The following is a 21,423-nucleotide window of genomic DNA, read 5'->3' as shown; positions in this document are numbered from 1 at the left end:
ACTGAACCTTATCTAACCTTTAATCTATCTCTCCCTCAACCGTTCCTTCAATCCATGCGTTTATCTTCCATGACGCTCCTTGCATTCCTCTCTCCCTCCCTCCCTTCTTTTCTCCTTATTTGCAACCACTTTTTACTTCCTATTGTATTGAACTTCATATACTTCGTTTCCTCTCTCCCTCCCCAATAGCAGCCACTTTTAACATTCTTACCTCACCTTGTTCTGAACTTTATATACTCTGTCCCTCCTTCGTTGCCTCCCTCCCTCCCTTTCTGAACCTCATAGCACCCACCGTCTACCCTACACCATCCCCCCCCCCCCTCTCTCTCTCTCTTTCTCTCTCTCTCTTTGTCCCTGTCCTGTTTCCTCCATTGATACATTTAAAAATCATCTCGGCCGCCACTTTCTGCAACTTAATATTCGCTAAAGTAGGAATTCTAAGTCTAATTGGTGGCATTTTATTTGATGTACTTTCACTTTGGTTTGAGGACAGACCACCTAGACTGGACCATAGGGACTGTGTGATCTGAATATCTACGTGAATCTGTAAATCCAAGCACAGGTTGACCTCCACGACCGAGATTTGCCCGGAGGGAAGTGAAGGAACTGAACAAACTGGTCTCGTAAATAATGCGAATACGTTTGAAGGTTTAAAATGGGAGTTGCTAGAATCATTTCAGAGGAAGATGACCAAGATGATTCAGGGGCTCAGGAACCTCCCATATCAAGATAGACTGAAACATCTAAACTTACATTCCCTAGAAAGCCGAAGAGTGCGGGGAGATCAGATAGAAGTATTCAAATGGGTCAAGGGTTACAACAAAGGCGATAAAAGTAAGGTACTGAGAATTAGCCAGTAGGATAGAACATGCAGTAATGGATTTAAATTTGAAAAGTATAGATTTAGGAGGGAAATGGGCAAGCATTGGTTTAGTAATAGGGTGGTGGGGGAATGGAATAGACTCAGCAATCACATAGTGAGTGCAGGGACGATAGCTTGTTTTAAGAGTAGACTGGATAGCTACATGGACGAGGATGACAAGTGGTAGTGGGGGGGAATCTGGAGCTGCCTTGTGTAAGCCATTAGGCCTCTTGCAGTCTCCCTATGTTCTTATGTTCTTCTTATGTTTATGGACGAAGAGGACGGAGGGTGACTGGCAAATACTAGGGGTTAGCCACATGTAAACTGCTGGCCTCTTGTGGTGTCCTTGTACCTCCCTCCCTCCCTCCCATCGGCCATCAGCAACGTTCCTCCTTTCCCTGAACCCAACCTTTTCCTACATTCTGTGTCCACTTTGACCCCCGAGGAGCCACGTGCCTTCATTCCCAAGGACACACATGCACGCACGCACACACACAGCTATTATTACTATTATTTATTATTATTATTATGAGTTGCATGTTGAGGATGGGCAGTTGAAACTTTATTAAGGTAAAATAACCATCTAAATGTTTGAGATGGCATGGAGCTGCCGACATCCAAGCTGGACCACAGTTTTCAAAAAGGAAAAAAATAAAGGGAAAAAATCTATAATGTTGTCATCATTAAAAATAGCCCAGCATTTTCATAACAAGCCTTCTGGGAAATAAGAGTAGCAATTTTCCTGATGTGATTGTCGAAGGTCAACTTGGATTCTAATGTTACCCTGAGTGATTTGAAAGAGTTAAAGAGTGGATGTATTACCTGCTAGACTAGTTGTCCCCCTGTCAGCACTCAAACATAGCCTACATATCAAAATAATAATTATAATAATAATGAAAAAAACGAAAAGCATAATTACTTCATACTGGATACTTCTAAACATTAATTAAAAATGTTATGCATGTACTTGCCTTTTGATTTCTTCTTTTAATATACACCAGCCAAGTATTCGTTATATGTGAGGGCTACGTTATGCTTAAAGCTCGCATAATGTGAATTCGCATTTATGGAACCTATCATCCCATTAATTATAGGGGGTTATGTTGCACGAACCGTTCTCGAACCCTCTAACTATTTATTCCGGCACCGTTTCACAATAATGATAAAGTAACGGAGTGGATGCGAGACTGATGTGCCGCAGGGGTGTAGCCGCAAAGGATTCTCGCACAGCGTCCTGTTTAGCCCATATCTTAGTAAGGATTCATCGCAGCGGAAAAAGCCATAAGCATTTTTTGTCTAGAATTGCCTTCTCTACAACTTTGGTCTCAATGAAATCTTTCGTATCTGTGAGGGAAATGCATTTTTGTCGCAGTACAGGGAGAGGGGAATGAGTCTATGTCTGGCAGCAAAAATGCGGCTGTTCGCATACCGACGCGGAACACGAGTATCAAACACGGATAGACGTCGGCCGCCATACCTCACCAACCAGTCACACCAGCGCTGCTACTTGCATAATAGCGAATTTTTCTCGCATGAAACGAAAACTTGGCACATTTAGGTTAGTCGCATATGCGCGAATTCGCATATTTTGAACTTTTATATATCGAATACCCGGTGTATATTTCTTCTGTCCGGATGCTGTCCAGTGCCGTTTCCTGCATCAACGCTGTGACTGTTTGGAGTTGTGTTTGTCATTTCCTCTCCCACACCTGTTTCCTGACTCCCACTCCTACGCATCTCTACAATCATCCTCATTATCACCACCTCCTCCTCCTCCTCCTACAGACCTATTTCCTGACTCCCACTCCTACGCTCTGTGAACACTTGATATTTTGTTTCCTGTTCTTGTATGAGCCGACAGTATCATCTCTACAGTCATCCTCATTATCATTATCATCACCACCTCCTCCTCCTCCTCCTACTACTACTACTACTACTACTACTACTACTACTACTACTACTACTGCTACTCTATCCTTAGTTGTATAATCACACTCTGTACTGCCTGGGGGTTGGGATGGCATGCTCCTCCCTTCTCCTTTGTTGTTTACTTGCAACAATAAACTATCAATCAATCCTCAATCTTCTTCTTGGTCACCAGCATCACCACTTCCATCTTTTGTCATCACCATCATTTTTTTTTCCTTCCTTGTCATTATCCTCTATCTTCACCATCTTCACCACCTTCACCGTCAATGTTAACTAGTTCCATTTCGACTATCATTGTTTTTTCTTCATTACTCTTTATATTCATCATCATCACCACCACCATCAACACTACCACCATCACCAGTTCCAAATGTACCATCACCATTATCATCATCATCATCTACACTGTTTTGCACCTCCTCCTCCTCCTCCTCCTCTTCCTCCTTATCACCATCATCACCAGTCCCAAATTTCCCATCATTATCATCCATATATTTTTTTTCCTCTTCTTCATCCTCCACATCAACACTACATATGTTATTAATCACAGTCATCCTCATCCATAACTTTTTTGGCCCTCTTCTTCCTTTTAATAATCACCACCATTACCATCATCTTCCTCATCCATATATTTTTGCCCCTCTTCTTCCTCTTAAAAATAACCACCACCACCATTACCATCATCATCTTCCTCATCCATATCTTTTTGCTCCTCTTCTTCCTCTTAAAAATAACCACCATCACCATTACCATCATCTTCCTCATCCATATCTTTTTGCTCCTCTTCTTCCTCTTAAAAATAACCACCATCACCATTACCATCATCATCCCCAACCATACCCTCTCGCCCCTCTTCTTCCTCTTAAAAATAACCACCATCACCATTACCATCATCATCCCCAACCATACCCTCTCGCCCCTCTTCTTCCTCTTAAAAATAACCACCACCACCATTACCATCATCATCCCCAACCATACCCTCTCGCCCCTCTTCTTCCTACAATAACCACCACCGCCACCACCACTCACAGTCCCCTCCCCACCTCCCCCGCAGGAGTACCAGGGCCTCGACGTGGTGGTGATGACGGTGCTGCGCTGCTCGGCCCTCCTCTACACCTATCATCAATTCCGCACCCTGCACAGACTCGGCTCCAAATACATCCTAGGTGGGTTGGCCGTGAAGGGTTGATGTAGTTTTATTGTACATCTATAGAGAGACACAACAAAGGCTATATAGGGATAAGCATTTTTTTGTTTTTTTGTTTTTATTTGCATCTTGTTTCTGTCTCCTCACCATTAATAAGTTGACAAATTGATTATGATTGGTTTTTATTTGGCAGAGTGTTCTTATATTCTGTTAAGTCATTACGGTTCACTGATAATCTCCTCGTAACTGATTGACCTTATATTATGTGAAGTATACTCGTGTTCATGTCACGGAATGCAACACAAAAAAATATTAAGTATTATTATTTAAACACCCATTTCCAGTGTTGTTCTCTTATAATATGGTATGTTTGAGATTACATAAAGAAAACAATGATTAATTAAGGATATAAATATTTAGACCTCTCTTTCAGCCACCTCTTTGGATTCTTTTTGTGAGCAGCGAGTAGCGGGCTTTTTTTTTATTATTGTTTACTTTTTTGTGTGTGCCCTTGAGCTGTCTCCTTTGTTGTAAATGGAAATGGATTCATATTTGTAGCTTTATGACTCCTTCAGAAAGTCTATATATATTGTACCATTATTTCCTCTGATGTTCCGACAGTCTTCTTCAGAAAGGATGTGGAGGATGAAGAACTGAAGAAGACTGTCAGAATGTTAGAGGAAACAAAGTACAAGTGCTTTACATAGAGATTAAGTGATTACATAAAGAAAACAATGATAATGGATATAAACATCTAGTTGTAAGGAAAAGCATTCAAAGGGTTTTTATAAATGGATTCATATTAGTAGTTTTATGATTCCTTGAGAAAGTTTATATATATTGTACTATTATTTCCTCTGATGTTCCGACAGTCTTCTTAGAAAGGATGTGGAGGATGAAGAACTGAAGAAGACTGTCAGAATGTTCAAGGAAATGAAGTACAAGTGCTACATCCTCTGTTTCCGGAGACCTCTCACACCATTCAATTGTTACACCTATTGTCAACATTCATATATATAACTAGCTATTCCATCCATCATTCACTCTGTTGGTGAAGTTGACTTTGAGCCAATTTCACAGTCCAACACAGTGTCTTCGTAACAGCCCGAACCAAACTATAGAATCCCATACAATCCAAAACGGTGAGGTCTTTGATGCTACACTAAATACACAAGACTTTTCCGGTATAGTTTCATCAAATTTGTGAACTTAAATACAAACACCAGACACTATACAAGGAAATTTTGAAGGCTCTGGTATTGGTTTGGGAGCTTACTAACCCATCATGGGGAACTGTGAAACTGAGCCTTTATTTACCATATGCACTCCAGCAAAGGACAAATTCTTATACAATTATTTTAAGGCTAAGTTCAGGGGATCAGTATTTACATGGATGCATAATACTTTTTAGGGGACTACTACTACTACTACTACTACTACTACTACTACTACTACTACTCCTACTACAACTACTACAACTGATACTACTGTAACTTCTACTACATACTTTTGTTACATCTAATATAATAACCAACACCACCACAACCACCACAACCACAACTATATTTCCCTAGGAGTTCAATGTGTTTGTCAGTTAAACATATTCTATTCTTGAGGGGCTTGACATTTACCCGAGATCAACTTTGTCACGAGTATGTGTATGAAACCCTTTTGTAAGCTCTGTGCCGCTCCTGAGTGTATGTTGGTGTTGCAGGTGTCGCTGGCCTGGTGGTGGTGTTCTCCAGCTTCGTGTTCAGCTGCTCTGTCATCAAGCTCCTCGACAGTGATGTGTCCGACCTCAAGTGAGTCATCTCTTACTTATGTGGTTTATTCTCTGGCTATGGACCGACAACAGTGGGGGAGGCTCATATCCCGTCCAACCCCACCATAGGGAATAAATGGACGTTAAACGATGATGATGATGATGATTTATAGTCATTTTCTTGGGTAATATGTAATACACTGGAATCTATACTCAGTGGAATGCATGGTGGTGGTCTTAAAATATGTTTTGAGTGGTAATGATGTTTTGTTCAATGTCATTTCAGTACAATATTGATGAGAAAAATAATCACGCTCTGTACTGCCGGGGGGTTGGGATGGCATGCTCCTCCCGTCTCCTTTGTTGTTTACTTGCAACAATAAACTATCAATCAATCAATCAATAAAGTGTTATAAAATAGAAATTCATAAATCATACAAAAATACATGATTCTACCACCTGCTTGTAGTTATGTTCCAGTTTTCATTACCAGTTTCATATTTTTGTTATCTAAGTTTTATAGAAAGAGACATTTAGGGTCGTATTATAAAATATTTCGCTGCCCAAGAACACATATTTGACAAGGCTTTCGTAGGAGTTGTGGGCATTTCCAAGAGTAGTTTTATGACCCTGGTGGTACTTTGACCCTTCTTCTGTACCATGAACTTAAAGAAACACTCATTAGAACCTGACTGACCCCCTCTTTGACCTTTAGAAATAGCTGATGTGAGAAGCCAAAGTGTCTTATAATACGGCCCGTAGCATACTAAAACCATTTATCAAGGCATGTAGGAAGCAGTTGGCCAAGACTGTAAAGAATGCGTAAATTGCCAAAACCTGGAACCCATCTTTAGTATATTTCAATTAGCCCGTGATAAAATTGGTTTTGCTATACAATATTTAGCTTTAAGCCATACTTTCCAACTGCCTATGCATGTAAATCATATATTTATTGATTTATTTGTTTTTATTTTCTTTTTATTTTTCAAATTTTGCATTTTTTTTCTTTTCTTGTCAGTAAAAAACTAACAAGACAATGACAGATGTATAGATACACAACATTTTTTACATTAAGCAAAATATTGATTGATTGATAGTTTATTGTTGCAAGTAAACAACAAAGGAGAAGGGAGGAGCATGCCATCCCAACCCCCAGGCAGTACAGAGTGTGATTATACAACTAAGGATACATGTGGAAGTAGCACCAGGAAACTAAAAAGATACAAATTTGGGGGACAAGTGTGAGGAAAACAAACAGTCCTTGTGATGCCAGCAAGAATGACTCAGCACTCAGCATAGCACAGGGTTTTCCATTGCATCATCATGTCCTATTGAAGTATTTCATAATACTGTATTGTGTGCTGAAGAAAAAGGTGATGTGCTTGGCTGCCGTCTTCTGAGATATTTCTTCACTGGAAAATTAATTCCCTTGTGACTGACCTTGCTGTATATTTCTTTGGGGGGACAAATACACTTCCTCAATGTCTTGGTTACCCATTCCCTGTTGTGTGAGCAGTGCTGATCAGGGTGTTGCTGTATTCTGATGGGAAAACAGTGATGAGTTCAGCATGGGTTCCAGGGTGGTATGCAACAACCGTAGTAGTGGTGTGGGTAACAGTGGTGGAGTGTTTAGTAGTGGTGGTGTAGCAGACTTGCTGTGTCAGACCATGACCATTTACTGCATCCACAGAGATGCCCTGTTCTTCCTGCTGCTGCTGGTGGACCTGAGCCGCACCAGCCTCTTGGCGCAGTTTGCCCTCTCGTCCTCCAGCCAGACAGAGGTGTACAACAACATCGCCTATGGCATGGCCCGCCTCGGCCCCTCCCTCACCCTGGACACCATTGTGGAGGCGCTGGTCATTGGTGCTGGCACTCTCTCAGGTGACAGCAGTGTTAGGGACTTATAACCTTCTGGAAAGTGCTGAGGACTCAAATGCTTTATCTCGGGCAACATAGATGTTAGGAATCAATGTAATATTGTAACCTTGAGATCATTGTACAACTCAATAACACTATTTGAAAAGTCAATGTCCATATAGTTGTGAGGTGTTGCACAACATTAACAAGTGGTATCTTAGCTCTTTTAATGTTAGTAAATTGAATGAAGCATACTCTTATATTCAAAACATTCTCTGAACCCTTGTTTTGTCATCACATCAGTTCTTGTATTTTGGGCAGTGCACAATGCCTCCCCACTTCTGATCATTGTAGTGGCTAACTGAGTGTTCTGACAGGTGTGAGTCGGCTGGAACAGATGTGTGCCTTTGCCTGCCTCTCCATCCTGGTGAACTACATTGTCTTCATGACCTTCTTCCCAGCCTGCCTCTCACTCATCCTGGAGGTGTGTGTGTTAGGGAACCCAGAAGTACCTGTAATGCAGTCAGTGGTTAGTACACTCTTCACAACCGAGAGGTCCTGGGCTCTGGTACCAATTAATATTTTTCTCATTGTTTTAATTATTTGCATTTGGCAAGCTTTCTCTGGCACTTGCTAGCTGCTGAAGGTATAAGGGAAGACACAGGGTAGACCTTGCCCCTACAACTTGATGAACACACCTTGCACACACACTGAAGAGAACCTAGCATAGATATATATTTTTTTTTATTTATTTATTTATTTTATTTTATTTTATTTATTTATTTATTTATTTTTTTTCAACAACAACAAGCTCAAGGGCACAAGAAAGGAAACAATAATAAAAAAAAAAAAGCCCGCTACTCGCTGCTCTTAAAAAAAAAAAAAAATCGAAAGAGGTGGCCGAAAGAGAGGTCAATTTCAGGAGGTGATATTATTCTTCAAGGGATTTCGTTATTAGTACCATTTTTCCTTTGTTTTAATAATTTTTAGTCCCTTCCTTACAGTTGTAGCATTTACGAGGAGATGATAATGGTAATGGCGAGGCAGACGATAATAGTGACATCTATCTATCCCCTCGCAGCTGTCCAATCGGTGCTCCTCAGGGCGACCACCGTGGCAGATGGCAACCCTCGCACGGGCGATGGTGGACCAGGAGAAGCCCAACCCCGTAGTGCAGCGAGTCAAGGTCAGTCTAGTTACCCCCTCTCCCTTCCTCAGCCTCTTCTTGCATTCACTCAGTCACTCGGAACTGAATTTAATCATCTCTTGGAATTTGATGTTCTCTTCATAGCAGCAACATTTATACAGTTTTTTTTCCCATTGTTGATCTCTCACTTACTCACTCATTTATTCACCTACCTGATCCTTTTGTGTATCCTCACCTTTAAACTCCACCGTTCCCACACTAAGCAGCTTCACTTGAGTGCTGGGGCTTCGTGGTGCAGTGGTTACGCCTCTGTCCACAACAGAGAGCCTGGGTACCAGGTGGGTTGTGTTCCATCTCCTGGGGTCTGTTCCCTTCTCCTATAATTCCTTCCCCTTCTGTCTCTCTCCGGCATATGACCACAGATGTTGTGTCGACTAAACGAAACTTTCCAACTTTCTTTAAACTCTCACCATTCCCACACTATGAAGCTTCACTTGAGTGCCATGGGAAGACGGTCAAGCCAGGTGCAGCATTATACAATTACTGAGGCAGCATATTTTCTCCTGCAGGTGATCATGTCTGCTGGGCTCCTGCTGGTACATGGCATCACCCGCTGGTCTGTCTCCCTCAGTCAGCACACCATCACCCTCACCGACGCAGCCACCAGTCAGTTCAACTCCTCAACAGATCCGCATATTATTGTCAGGTCAGTGAACTGCATTTCTTTCTTGTTTGGTGGGTAGTTTCAGTGATGCGTGGTGTTTTGCATGTTCCTGAATTGTCACAGGTTAACCCGGTAGCAGCGGGGATCATGTTTCTTAATGGTCCCTCTAAGCCAGAAAAATGAGAAAAAATCATCACTCACACAAACCATTTCATAATATATATCAAAGCATTTGTGATCAGTTTATGTATCATCTATTTTGGGGGGTTTATATCATGGCACAAATTTGGCCCGTCGCTGCTACTGGGTTAAGGTGTACATGGTTTTGAAGTCCAGTAATGTTTGATGAGCCGTGTAGCCCATTGCTCAAACAATCTGTTGATGTTCCTCAAGGCTGGCCCACTTGTCTCTTGGCTGCTTAGTGGTATGAGGTGGTGGTGGTGGTATTGCTCAGGGATGGGGCCAAATGTGTGATAGTACATGTATTTGTATGTGCAAACTGACTTCACATCAACATGATTGTGAGTTGAAAACATTAATTAATTAATTAATCTTATATATAAAGATATCACATTGTTGTTCTAGGGAGTTAAATGTAGAAGGAAATCTGCCTCTAAAATCTAATTTTATTGTGGCATTTTTATTTTTTGAGTGGATACTATACTTAAAACATTTATTTGGTGATTTTTCTTATTTTTCTTTTGCCATAACTTTGCCTAGAAACAGGTTGTATTAGCCATATTGCAGTCATTAGACAACCCATGTTGCAGCATGTTAAGTGATTCTTATCTGATTTGCTCTTTGTGTTGTGTGTGTTGTGTGCCCTTTTGTGTGGCTATATTCTGCTGCTGGCCATCAGATAGTGGCTGGAGGGAGTGGCACAGGCTGTTGCACAAACACCCTCAGCCTATAAGAGAGAAGAGTGTAAACCAAAGGCTTCAGTGTTTGCTGTTTGTCCTGGTTAGCGCATGTATACCTATGCTCGTGTTTGAAAAAACACACACACACATTTTATCCTCATTACAGTAGTTAAATTACAACTACTTGACCATGTGTTAATGCCTAACATCACTCTGAAAGGAGCAGGTGAGTTCAACTGTCCTTGATCTCCAGGTTGCTGAATGCTGGCCTGGACCACATCGTGTTCATGGTGATCCTCGCCGCCCTCATCATCAAGTACGTGTTGTTTGAATCCCAAGGCCAGCTGGAGGAGAGCCTCATCCACGACAGCCTCCACCACCCACGGGACAGCTCCTCCACCCTCCCAGCCAAGGGTGAGACAGACACAGACAGATAGACAGTCAGACAGCACTTCATTTACAGTATTAGTTTGCTAGTAATGTCTAACAGAAAGGTGTTCAAATATAGACTACTTGTCAGCCAACCCAAGAAGTAATGATGTGTGTGTCCTTGGCAGGGAAGAGCATGCCAGCCGGTCTGAGGCAGCGCACACGATGCCAAGCTCTCGGCTCCACTCATCAGTGTGAGGGCGCAGCGGTGGAGCTTGGCAGAGAGGACCGAGGCTGCCAGACGGAAGCGTTGTGTGAGGGGGTGAGGGAGACCGTCACAGATGATGACCACCCGCCTCGCTCACTGGAGGAGTGTGTGGCAGTGATGAAGTCTCAGGTAAGGAACGTTTGCTGGTGTGGCCACTCGGCAGAACTTGTGGGCCAGGGGGAAGGATCCTGTGTTGCTCACTTTGATATGATGTTTAGAAATATTAACATGCTTGTAATGTGTGTTTTTTCATAATTTTATTTTAATTCCTTGATTAATGTTTTTTTCTCTATGGTTGCTTGCCATGTCACTACAGAGAAAACTAATGCACAAGAATCATGAAACAAAGCATGTAATCTGTCCTAATAAGAAAAAGCAAATAATCATATAGTTTGAAAGGAGTGGATATTCTTACAAACAAAGTAAGGATTCTTGTTCACACTAACTAAAATATTTCCCCAATCCCTCCCATACCCAAGGCGGGCGCCAAGTCCCTGAGTGACAGTGAAGTTGTTCTGCTGGTGGAGAAAAAGCAGCTGCCAGGCTACCAACTTGAGAAGGTGTTGGGTGACCCGGCCCGGGCGGTGGCAGTGAGGCGCCGCGTGGTGGCTCCACACACTGCTCACTTAACTGCTCTTGATGCTCTGCCACACAAGCACTATGATTACTCTAAGGTCAGCAGACACAGGAAACAACTCACAAGTTTTGTGTTTTGTGTCAGGAGATATTCACAAAGGGTTTACTAAGGGCTCAGGCTATGTTTACAATAATTGAATGAGTAGCTCAATGAAAATTGCTTGAAAATAGTCTCAGAGACACTTTGAAATATTATTTTTAGATGCGAGGGTTAGTTTTGCTGTCATAAATACTAATCAGAACTAGAGTAAGTTTACATTATTTGAAAAATGGGTGAATTTCTAATATTCCCAAATATACCGTACATAAAATGTTCTTATCAAAAGTAAAAGACATTGTCCAAATTAAGGAGATAATTATATGTGGCCAGTTGTGACGACTGTCTGTTCCCTCCTCCAGGTGGTGGGTGTGTGCTGCGAGAATGTGGTGGGCTACATGCCAGTGCCAGTGGGTGTGGCCGGCCCGCTGCTGGTCAATGGCCAGAAGTATATGGTGCCACTGGCCACCACGGAGGGCTGTCTGGTGGCCTCTACTAACCGGGGCTGCCGGGCACTGGTCAATGGGGTCAGAAGTGAGATAGTTCGTGATGGCATGACGCGGGCACCCAGTGTTAGGCTGCCCTCTGCCACCCAGGCCAGGTAAGGAAGATTATTGTCTCCACAGGTTTGGCCTCACACATTGGCACTCAGCTGATTTCCATCTGATGTAGGTATTCAGTAAAGAAGTCAACGGTATTCCCTAATGCAGTATATTAACCTGTGCCCATCCTCATGCAGGGATGTCTACATGTGGCTCAGGAAGCAAGAGAACTTTGCTATCATCAAGGAAAGTTTTGACTCCACCAGCCGCTACGCCCGCCTCCAGGACCTGCACGTGGGCATTGCCGGGCGCCTGCTGTACATGCGCTTTGTGGCTCAGACTGGAGATGCAATGGGCATGAACATGGTGTCCAAGGTGAGGCCTCAGGGACCTTGTGTAGCATAAAGGAGGTGGAGGGAGATGTATGAATGGATGAAGGTAGGTAAAGATCAATGAAAAGGGAAGAAAATGTGTAGGAGAGGTGACAAGGAGAAAACTGCTTAGTCTTAAGGGATTAAAGAATGTGGACAAAAGGGAACACATTGAAAGAATGGAAGAACATAAGGTCATGACTACAAATCAAAGAAGGCCAAGTGCAGAAACATTGAAAAGTTAGAGGTATTGCTGCGTGGAATGAGTTTGAAGCACAATTTTCAGATGAAGTAGACAAAAATAGATATGGAGTCAGGAACAGGACAACATGATTAACTCGCATCCTATATACTTCACCTTGGTGAATAACCCCGCACACACACACACACACACACACACACACACACACACACACACACACACAAAGAAAAGTTGGATAAATGCAGATATGGAGACGGGACCACATGAGTGTAAAGCCCAGGCCCTGTAAAACCACAACTAGGTAAATACACACACACACACACACACACACACTATCTTCTGGCTGCATGGCCCTACCTACATACACATACACGTTATTAATACTACACACTGTTCTCTGCCATGTCCTTGTCTGCCTCTCATATCTTTCTCACAATAGTTCCACCACATTATAAACATTATCTAAAACTTTTTTTCTTGTATGTTATCAAGAAAAGATTTCCCTTTCTATCACAGTTGTCTTGGGACAGGGAACAAGGAGAGAGAGGCCTGGCGTAGCATGTAATCCATAACATCAATCAGGAAGATAATCTGCTCAATATTAATGATAGAATAGAAAAAGATTGGCTTTAACCCGGTAGCAGCGACGGGCCAAATTTGTGCCATGATATCAACCCCCCAAAATAGATGATACATAATCTGATCACAAATGCTTTGATATATATTATGAAATGGTTTGTGTGAGGGGTGATTTTTTCTCATTTTTCTCGCTTGGAGGGACCATTAAGAAACATGATCCCTGCTGCTACTGGGTTAAACTTGTAATGTAGCCTTAATTCAGGGGCTAATGTTAAACTGATCATCTTAATTCCTAGTGTTTTCTTTTCATATCTTACTCTGGAGAGGTAGAGTTCACATGGCTCTGGATGCAGCTGATCAGATCCATTATCTATTTGGGTGTATTGTTGTGCTGACACTGAAAAAATACCAGTAAGGTGACATTTTGTACATGTGTTGCATATTTCACAATTCCATCACTTTTCTTCCAGGGGACGGAGGCAGGACTGAAGGCCCTCAAGAAATTTTTCCCTGACTTGGAGGTGCTTAGCATGAGTGGAAACTACTGTGTTGATAAGAAGCCTTCAGCCATCAACTGGTGAGTGGCAGAGGCAGGGCATTCACCTTTGGGAGTGCAGCAACAGTGAGTCAAAAATTGAGAGAGTGGTGTTGTTAGCCAGTGAAAGCCTATACAACAGTAAGGAAGGGTTTGAGAGATTTGACAAGGTATGTACGGTATGAATAAGTAAACATAAAGTAAGGTGAAGAAAACAACATACAAGAGAAAATAAAGGTAACAAATTAGGAAGTAAATATAAAGGAAAAAGAAAGCACAGCCAGTTCGACTTAGTAACAATCAGCCAAGGAGGAGGGGAGGAAGCGAGTTGATTATAGCTTAGACCGGGTCATGGATTTTCATATTTTATCATGAAAAAGTCCTGGAATTTTTTTTGTCCTCAAGGTGCAGGACCCCTGAATGTTTTTTCTTCCTAGACTGACTAAAGTAAATGTCTAATATGTCATGGCAGTGTCTCCAGCCAGTGCCTCTTCAGATCTGATGAATTTTTATTTTTACAGGATTGAAGGTCGAGGGAAATCCGTGGTGTGCGAGGCGGTGGTGCCAGGGAAGGTGGTGCATGAGGTGCTCAAGACCAGCGTGGCGGCCCTGGTGGAGGCCAACATTACCAAAAACCTGGTGGGCTCCTCATTGGCAGGATCCATTGGAGGGAACAATGCTCATGCAGCCAATATCGTGGCAGCCATGTTCATTTCCTGTGGCCAGGTGAGGCAGCAGTGGGCTGGGCTTGTCAGGGCAGATATTGCTGGTGGCTGTGGGCTAATGGAGGTCATGCTAAGCATGTGATTAGTAAGATTTCTCAAATTTTTCATAGCACATGATCAGCCACTTAAAGTAAAATTCACCTGTGGCATTAATGGGCTGGGACGTCCACCACTTGACTTGAAAAACTCAACTTAAAGGGATTTTACTGTTTTGTGATATTATAATATAAGGACTGATTAAGGTTATGCCTCTTTCCAGTTGACATAACAGATGTAATATATTGTCCCTGCAAGTATGAAGATGTATGTTTCTCCTGCAGGACCCAGCACAGGTGGTAGGCAGCAGCAATTGCATGACCTTGATGGAGAAGTGGGGCGAGCATGAAGAGGACCTGCACATCACGGTCACAATGCCATCGCTAGAGGTGGGCACAGTGGGCGGCGGCACCAGCCTCCAGCCCCAGGCCTCCTGCCTGAACATGCTCAATGTCAAGGGTGAGTCATCTTGCCTATGACACCACTTTGATGATTCATTTGGCCTTCAGACATATATGGCCAGATGGTCATAACATGGAAAGGTGCGAAGCAATCATCATGGATTAGGGAACAAACAGAGGTTGAATATATTCTACTGACAATTAAAGCTATGAAATGGACTTGGGCAGGTCATATCATGCATAGAACTGATAGAAAACCTAAGTAACATAGTGGCAACCCAGAAAATGTAGGTCTAGGAAGGCATAGAACATGGTGGAGGCATGAAAGTGTTTGCCCGAGGCTCAGATCAGAGTGGAGTGTATGTACTCTTACACTGAACAGTGAAAAGTGCAAGACATTGTATAAAGCCTTTGTCCTGCAGTGGACTAGCAATGGGTGATGATAATGATTGGCCTTCACATCAGTTCTAGGTAGAAGTAGATGCAATTTCAAAATTATGATAATTTTTTTATTCCAATTTACCAATATGTTGAGTAGGAAGTTTGTCCCAAGGACAGAAGACATAGTTAAAAGAGAAAAGCATGCATGCAGGCACACTGCATATTTAATCTGTTGTCAAAGTCCTGATGTTGACCGAGATGTCACTTCAGTTTCCCTTAAGTTATGCTGCTTCTATAACAGCTTCACTGCTCCTATTAGCCTAACCTCCATACCATACAGAATTATGGTGTCTCCCATAGTCCCCCCACACTAACCTTTGATAATCAAGTATATCCCAAGAAGAAACCTTGATCCATAAGAAATTGTTTTTATAGGAACACGGTTCTTTTCTGTCATATTTAGTCAGAAAAAGTAAGTTTCAAGAGCCTCATTGACCGTCTTTTTGCAGGGGCAAACGTTGACAACCCTGGAGAAAATGCATGTCAGTTTGCCAAGATTGTGGCAGCAACAGTGTTAGCAGGAGAACTGTCCCTGATGTCTGCTTTGGCTGCTGGACACCTGGTCAAGAGTCACATGGTTCATAACAGAGCCAAAGCCACTGCCACTCAGCCCAATTCTGCCTCCCTCCCCTCAATTCCCTCTAGTGAGAACATAAGCAACACCAATACTATGAGTCCAACAATTAGTGCTCCTCCCACCCTCCCTCCAACCACAACTAGTCTCTCCTGCCCTGCCATCCCTGCCCTTCTTCCTGTTGCCCCCAACACCTCAGAGGAGGCTGGACCCAGACACCCAGCCTCCCTTGCCTCCTCACCTGTAGAACCATCAAGAACACTCATTGCAGAACTTACAGGTAAGAACAATACAGGGGTAAGAGATCATGTTGAACCCACACAAGCTGTAGCAGCTTGCCAAGATCCAGTAAACATGTCTTTAGCTCATCCTTGAAGATGTGCACCAGGAAACCGATGACGGTTCATAATCTTGGTGCTCCAGTGAGGGCTTGGCCATCACAGGCAATGGCTTCAGAAGCCTGAAGACCTGCTTGGCTGTTACCCAACCTTTATTTATTGATCCGCTTGATCCACCAGTTCCCAGAGAGTTGATCAAAAATTTATCTTCATATTATAGTTATTTTACAGCACTTTTCAAATACAAACAAAGTTTTTTATCATTATGTAAAACAGATTTACATATTTTTTATGTAGCATTTAGAGCTCTGTTAGCAAATATGAAATAGCTTCAAATTATTTTCAAGATTTCCTTGAAGCAGGTGATTAGCTAACTGTATGAAGACTAGACATGACACAATGCCTTTAAGAATCTTCCAGGTTATGATTCTCAGTCATCAGATGTAAAGTAAGATTGAATTAAGGGTTGTGGACAATAACAACTTCTTGATGTTTGGATACCAGTTAATACAAGGATATAAAATAATTTTAATAGTTATGTGGATGATCCCAGTTTTATGTGGATTTTATATGGAATGAATGTGAGGAGCAGGAGGCAGCTATGGTATGGCAAGGCAGTCTGAGACTTTACTGTAAGGCAATAAGGAAGTTTGAAGATTATTGTTATGTGTACAGTAATATATAAGAGTAAGACTTGAGGCCAGCTGTTGAAGTGTGTGAAGTGTCACACAATATGTGCCCTACAACCTTTTCCTGAAGATGTATGAGGTTGTGTTTATCAGAGATTATTAATGTGTGTTTTATCCAGACTCGTACATCATCATACACATTCCAACTGTTTAGTGATAGGTTTTGTCCCTCTAGCATCTGGATCCCATTCCTATCAGTCCTCCTTGATTTTTAATTGATGTTTGCAATGAACTGTCATTTTGTTAATCCTGGGAACAGAGTGCTGCATTAGTGGTCATACACTTAATGAGATGGCAGAATAAGTTTACTATTCTCAATCTGCAACATCTCTTATTTTCAGAATTTAAAACACACTTACATTCTCAGTTAAGGATTACATTTGTCTGATATTTTACATATTGCTTCCACCTCCCTCATGATACTTTATTTAAACCAAACTCTAAGAAAATGTATAAATGTGTACATGGGAATGCTGATGCTATTGCAGTAGTCAGAGTTAGCCTAGGCTGTGTGAAGTGATTTCACACTGCCGTGAACTTCAGACTCCAGCTTGGTTCTAATTTTCTCCAGTCATTTTTGCCGTTTTATTTCAAGATTTTCACAAACTAGTTCTTGCAGTTTCAGAAAAATGTTGAACCAATCAGAGGCTGAAAGAAATGATACTTAAGTGTCTGCAGGTAATCCATCACAATATTTGCACTGCATTGCATTATGTGCAGCGGCATGGCAGATTTAAACATGCAGATAAAATATTGATAAAATATTTTAGGAACTTTCCAAACTTCTATTAGTCTCTGGGCCTCATTTTCTTTTAATGCACTCCTGTGGGAAGGAACAGACTGACTCTGCAAGCCTCTATATTAGTAAAGATAAAGTTAGGTGCATACACTAAAGTGCATGTGGCTGCAGTGCTCATCTCTGTCGCATTAGCCCTTCGAGTCTATGGTGGGAAGATCCCATTAGCCCGGGACACGGGCCAGTGTGAAGTCCAGGATTGCCACAGTTTACCTTCCCGAGGTTTTCCCAAGTACCCATTTTCAACCAACCTGAAGAGGAGGATGAACAGCTGGGTGAGAGCTGCATTTCACCAGCCATGGCCAGGATTTAAAACTGGGTCCACAGATTTGTAGCTAGGCATGCTAACCACTGCTCCACAGAGATGCCCGGGCTCAAATCCCAGCCTGGGGAGTCACTGTGCCACCCACCCAGCTGTTTCACCTCCCTATTAGAATGATTGATAAATTGGTACCTGGGAAAAGGTTTAAGCGTGGTAATCTGGATATCACACTTGCTCTGTGTCCCGCAATAATGGGTTCTTACTCACCACAGGCTCATGGGCCAGTGTCACAAATAAAACCACCAAGGTCATGCACAGCTACAGTGTATGGCCCCAACTTTACTTTATTGTAGAAAAGAAGGAAACACCAGCTGCGTGAGCAAGAATAGCAGCAATGTCAGAAGTGCTTAAATTTTAAAGTTTTTACTCACTGGGCACATACGTTGAGGCTACTGGTGACAGATTTCACAGTTGGCACATTCCTCAAATTACCCTTCACTGCCAAAAGTACAGTGCTTTCCTTAGCAGCAGCTGATGGCCATGATGTGGTAATCCTAACTAAAATTTCTTGCCATTGCCTACCTTGTGCATAATGCAGTGCAGAGCAATGAAAAGTTCTTGCATAAATAGTGCCCGCCAGAGGAAGGAAAGCATGATGCTCCACTCCTGTGTGCTAACTTTATGAAAACAGGTTTGATTTTACGTATCACAGAGCACCCGCTCTCTGATTAAAATACCTCGTAAGTACAAAATTTTAACTTTCGATTATGTAAACATGCAGCCGTCTGTATTGCTGGCATTGCTCTCTTCCAACTTGTAATCACAGTTGAGTCCAGTAAGGCAAACCACACAATTGCTTCTTATGTATGCTTCTTTAATACTATAGTGAAACCATTGTAGCGAGTCCGTTGTGGCGTTGGCTCCCGTGGGTCCTTTCCTCCCCTCTGCTCTGCCACACAGTCCCAACACCTATTTTTTCTTTTCATGTGTTACCTATAGCTAACATATGAGAGGAAGAGATAGGTGTTGGGACTGTGTGGCAGAGCAGAGGGGAGGAAAGGACCCACGGGAGTCAACGCCTCAACAGACTCGCTAAACTGGTTTCACTATACCCATTGCTTTTGCTGCCCTCAAAATAAGCATCAGCCACTTTACATGGATTCTGCAACAGTTGAGTTCATAATACTGTAAGATACTCAAGCACAAGGCTCTCTGTTCTTTGCCATTATCTTTGGAGGAATGTAGCCACTGACAGCTGCAGTGACAGTTGTGGCTGTAACCAGTGTAGGGTCCGAAGCCGCAATATTTGTATGGAGTATGAATGACTGGTCTTAAATGTCATAGAAAGCTTTCTTCCTTTACTCTTGTTTCTCAAGGTTCTGTTCCCACAAGTCTAAATGGGTAAAGGGATTGTGAGATGAAGGAAGCTCCCTCAACTTGGGTATGCATGGCTGAGAAAGAGAGAGAATATTCACCAGTCAGAAAATGAACGTATGTAAGAATGATCCCAAACTTCTTGTAAATTGTGTCAATGTATTAAAAATGATAACTTAGAGTAACTCTTATTCACAAGAGGTATGATTACTATAGTAGGAGTGACTGCATTGAAAAGAGCCTAATTGATATGTGATGTTTGAGATCATTCATATTTTGACAATCTTCTGTGATTTTTTTGCAATGGTGGATGTGCTAAGCTGCATATTTTATTTGTTATTGTCTTGTAATTTATTTTATTTATTTTGAATGTGATACTTTATGTAAGTGTTCTTAGTTGTCTTAGGGCTGTGTACTATGTCTCCACAGTACACAGTAGTCTCTTTTAAGTTTTACATGAATTTAACTTATGCGAATATGTAATAGCACATATCATCCACAACTTAACTTTACTGCCACTTACACAAATATCGTGGTGTATGCCGCTGATGTACACGCTGCGCTGCCACTGCCAGTACCAGCAAAATTAAAAGCCAATGAAGTGCATTTAAGAGAAAAATAATGCAAAGACAACTAGGCTCAACACTTCTTTGTATTGTCAACTTATCATGTATGGTGTACAATGTGCCATTGCATGGCTACATTGAGTGTTTGGTGGCTGTGGTCACCCCAACAGCAACTTACTTGCATCAGGTTTTTCAAGAAGGCTTATCAACTTCTCATATATAGAAGCAGGTGTGTTACACTCCTTTGCTGGATGCAGGCGACTAGTAGCCTGCTACTGGCACAGCATCCAGCTTTCATTATGCCGTTATTGAAGGTAATGTTTATTGTGCTTGTTGCACTAGTTTTCATATGTAGTCACCATGAAGAGCCAGTGTCCAGCAAAGGCTGGTGTGAACCCATATATTCCAAAACATAAGATGCCAATAAGCCTCAAGACAATAACTTAGAAGTGTTAGAGCATTAAGTCGCAGCACCAAGTCAGACATCATGTAACATTCAAGGCATTGAGAGTGTGTTGCTCATCATACATGATAATGCTGACAGCTAAGAAAATAATAAGGCTGGTCACTTTTAAAAAGTATTTCACTCATTAAAAAATGATTAAATGTATATCAAACTTTTTAATTCTTTGTTATCAATGCTTATCCATGCTCCAGGAGTGTAGTTGCACCACTTATTGCATTGCATATAGGAATATTTTATTTAATGTACTTTCCACAAACCTATTTCCACGTAAACCATGAACCATGTGGTGAGAAGGGCGAGTGTAATTTGTCTGCCTACCTCACCTGTCTGTTTCCTGTAGGATACAAGTCAGTTTGCCGAGAAGTCATGTGTAAATATACCTCATCAAGTCTTAGTCAGCCTTGCTTTGCTCCCTCCACAGGAGAAAAATCTTTGTTGTAAGGTGTTGGCTTTGATAATCATGTACTTGTTTAATTATCAACCAAGTAGAATACCTCAGGGCCCAAGCACCCACTTCTGGGCCAGGCCATTAGTGCCTCTGGCCTAGCACCTTAGTCCCTCAGGCTGCTGGAGCTTGTTCTTTTCTTGTATCCAAACTGCTCATGTGCATAGTGTCTTAGCATAGATAGCTGAGAAGAGCTTATCTAAAGGTAGTTTAAGTTTCAGTGCAGACTAACAGATGTTAATCAACTGACACACAGTTTACTAGTTCCCTTATCAAATGACTTGTATTTATAAGAAAACTACAAGACTAGCTTTTAAATCATGTCTTCCTGCAGTCTTAAGCAATTCACAAGAGATGACTAACTGATTTACAGCAAAGTCTGTGCTGGTGGCAGCATTGTAAAAGTTAGTAGTTTGCAATATACTTTCTTTTTCAGTTGCATCCAAGAATAACCAGTGTGTGCATTTGAAATTGTAATAAGAATGTGCTTCAATACAGGTCAGCAAAAAGCAGCCAGAGGATTTATCCTCTCAGGGGTCCCGT

The 21,423-nt window shown here is 41.9% G+C and overlaps 1 protein-coding gene across 3 annotated transcripts in view; it reads left to right on the top strand.

The window, feature by feature from the left end:
* Nucleotides 1–20,829, top strand: part of LOC126986655 (3-hydroxy-3-methylglutaryl-coenzyme A reductase-like) — a 73,848-nt gene extending 53,019 nt beyond the window's left edge. For all 3 annotated transcript variants that reach the window (XM_050842932.1, XM_050842930.1, XM_050842931.1), the window contains exons 3-17: nucleotides 3,846–3,957; nucleotides 5,653–5,740; nucleotides 7,391–7,581; nucleotides 7,935–8,041; nucleotides 8,639–8,743; nucleotides 9,274–9,410; nucleotides 10,482–10,642; nucleotides 10,786–10,994; nucleotides 11,345–11,539; nucleotides 11,901–12,139; nucleotides 12,278–12,455; nucleotides 13,703–13,809; nucleotides 14,289–14,493; nucleotides 14,813–14,987; nucleotides 15,820–20,829. In XM_050842932.1, coding sequence (XP_050698889.1) covers nucleotides 3,846–3,957; nucleotides 5,653–5,740; nucleotides 7,391–7,581; nucleotides 7,935–8,041; nucleotides 8,639–8,743; nucleotides 9,274–9,410; nucleotides 10,482–10,642; nucleotides 10,786–10,994; nucleotides 11,345–11,539; nucleotides 11,901–12,139; nucleotides 12,278–12,455; nucleotides 13,703–13,809; nucleotides 14,289–14,493; nucleotides 14,813–14,987; nucleotides 15,820–16,319 — 2,709 coding nt within the window. In that variant the 3' untranslated portion in view covers nucleotides 16,320–20,829. The remainder of the gene's footprint in view (nucleotides 1–3,845; nucleotides 3,958–5,652; nucleotides 5,741–7,390; nucleotides 7,582–7,934; nucleotides 8,042–8,638; nucleotides 8,744–9,273; nucleotides 9,411–10,481; nucleotides 10,643–10,785; nucleotides 10,995–11,344; nucleotides 11,540–11,900; nucleotides 12,140–12,277; nucleotides 12,456–13,702; nucleotides 13,810–14,288; nucleotides 14,494–14,812; nucleotides 14,988–15,819) is intronic.
* The last annotated feature ends 594 nt before the right edge of the window (nucleotides 20,830–21,423 follow it).

Source organism: Eriocheir sinensis, chromosome 62 (genome assembly GCF_024679095.1).
Source record: "Eriocheir sinensis breed Jianghai 21 chromosome 62, ASM2467909v1, whole genome shotgun sequence".
In the NCBI taxonomy this organism is placed as follows: Eukaryota; Metazoa; Arthropoda; class Malacostraca; order Decapoda; family Varunidae; genus Eriocheir; species Eriocheir sinensis.
This window is presented reverse-complemented; position numbering and strand designations above follow the sequence as displayed.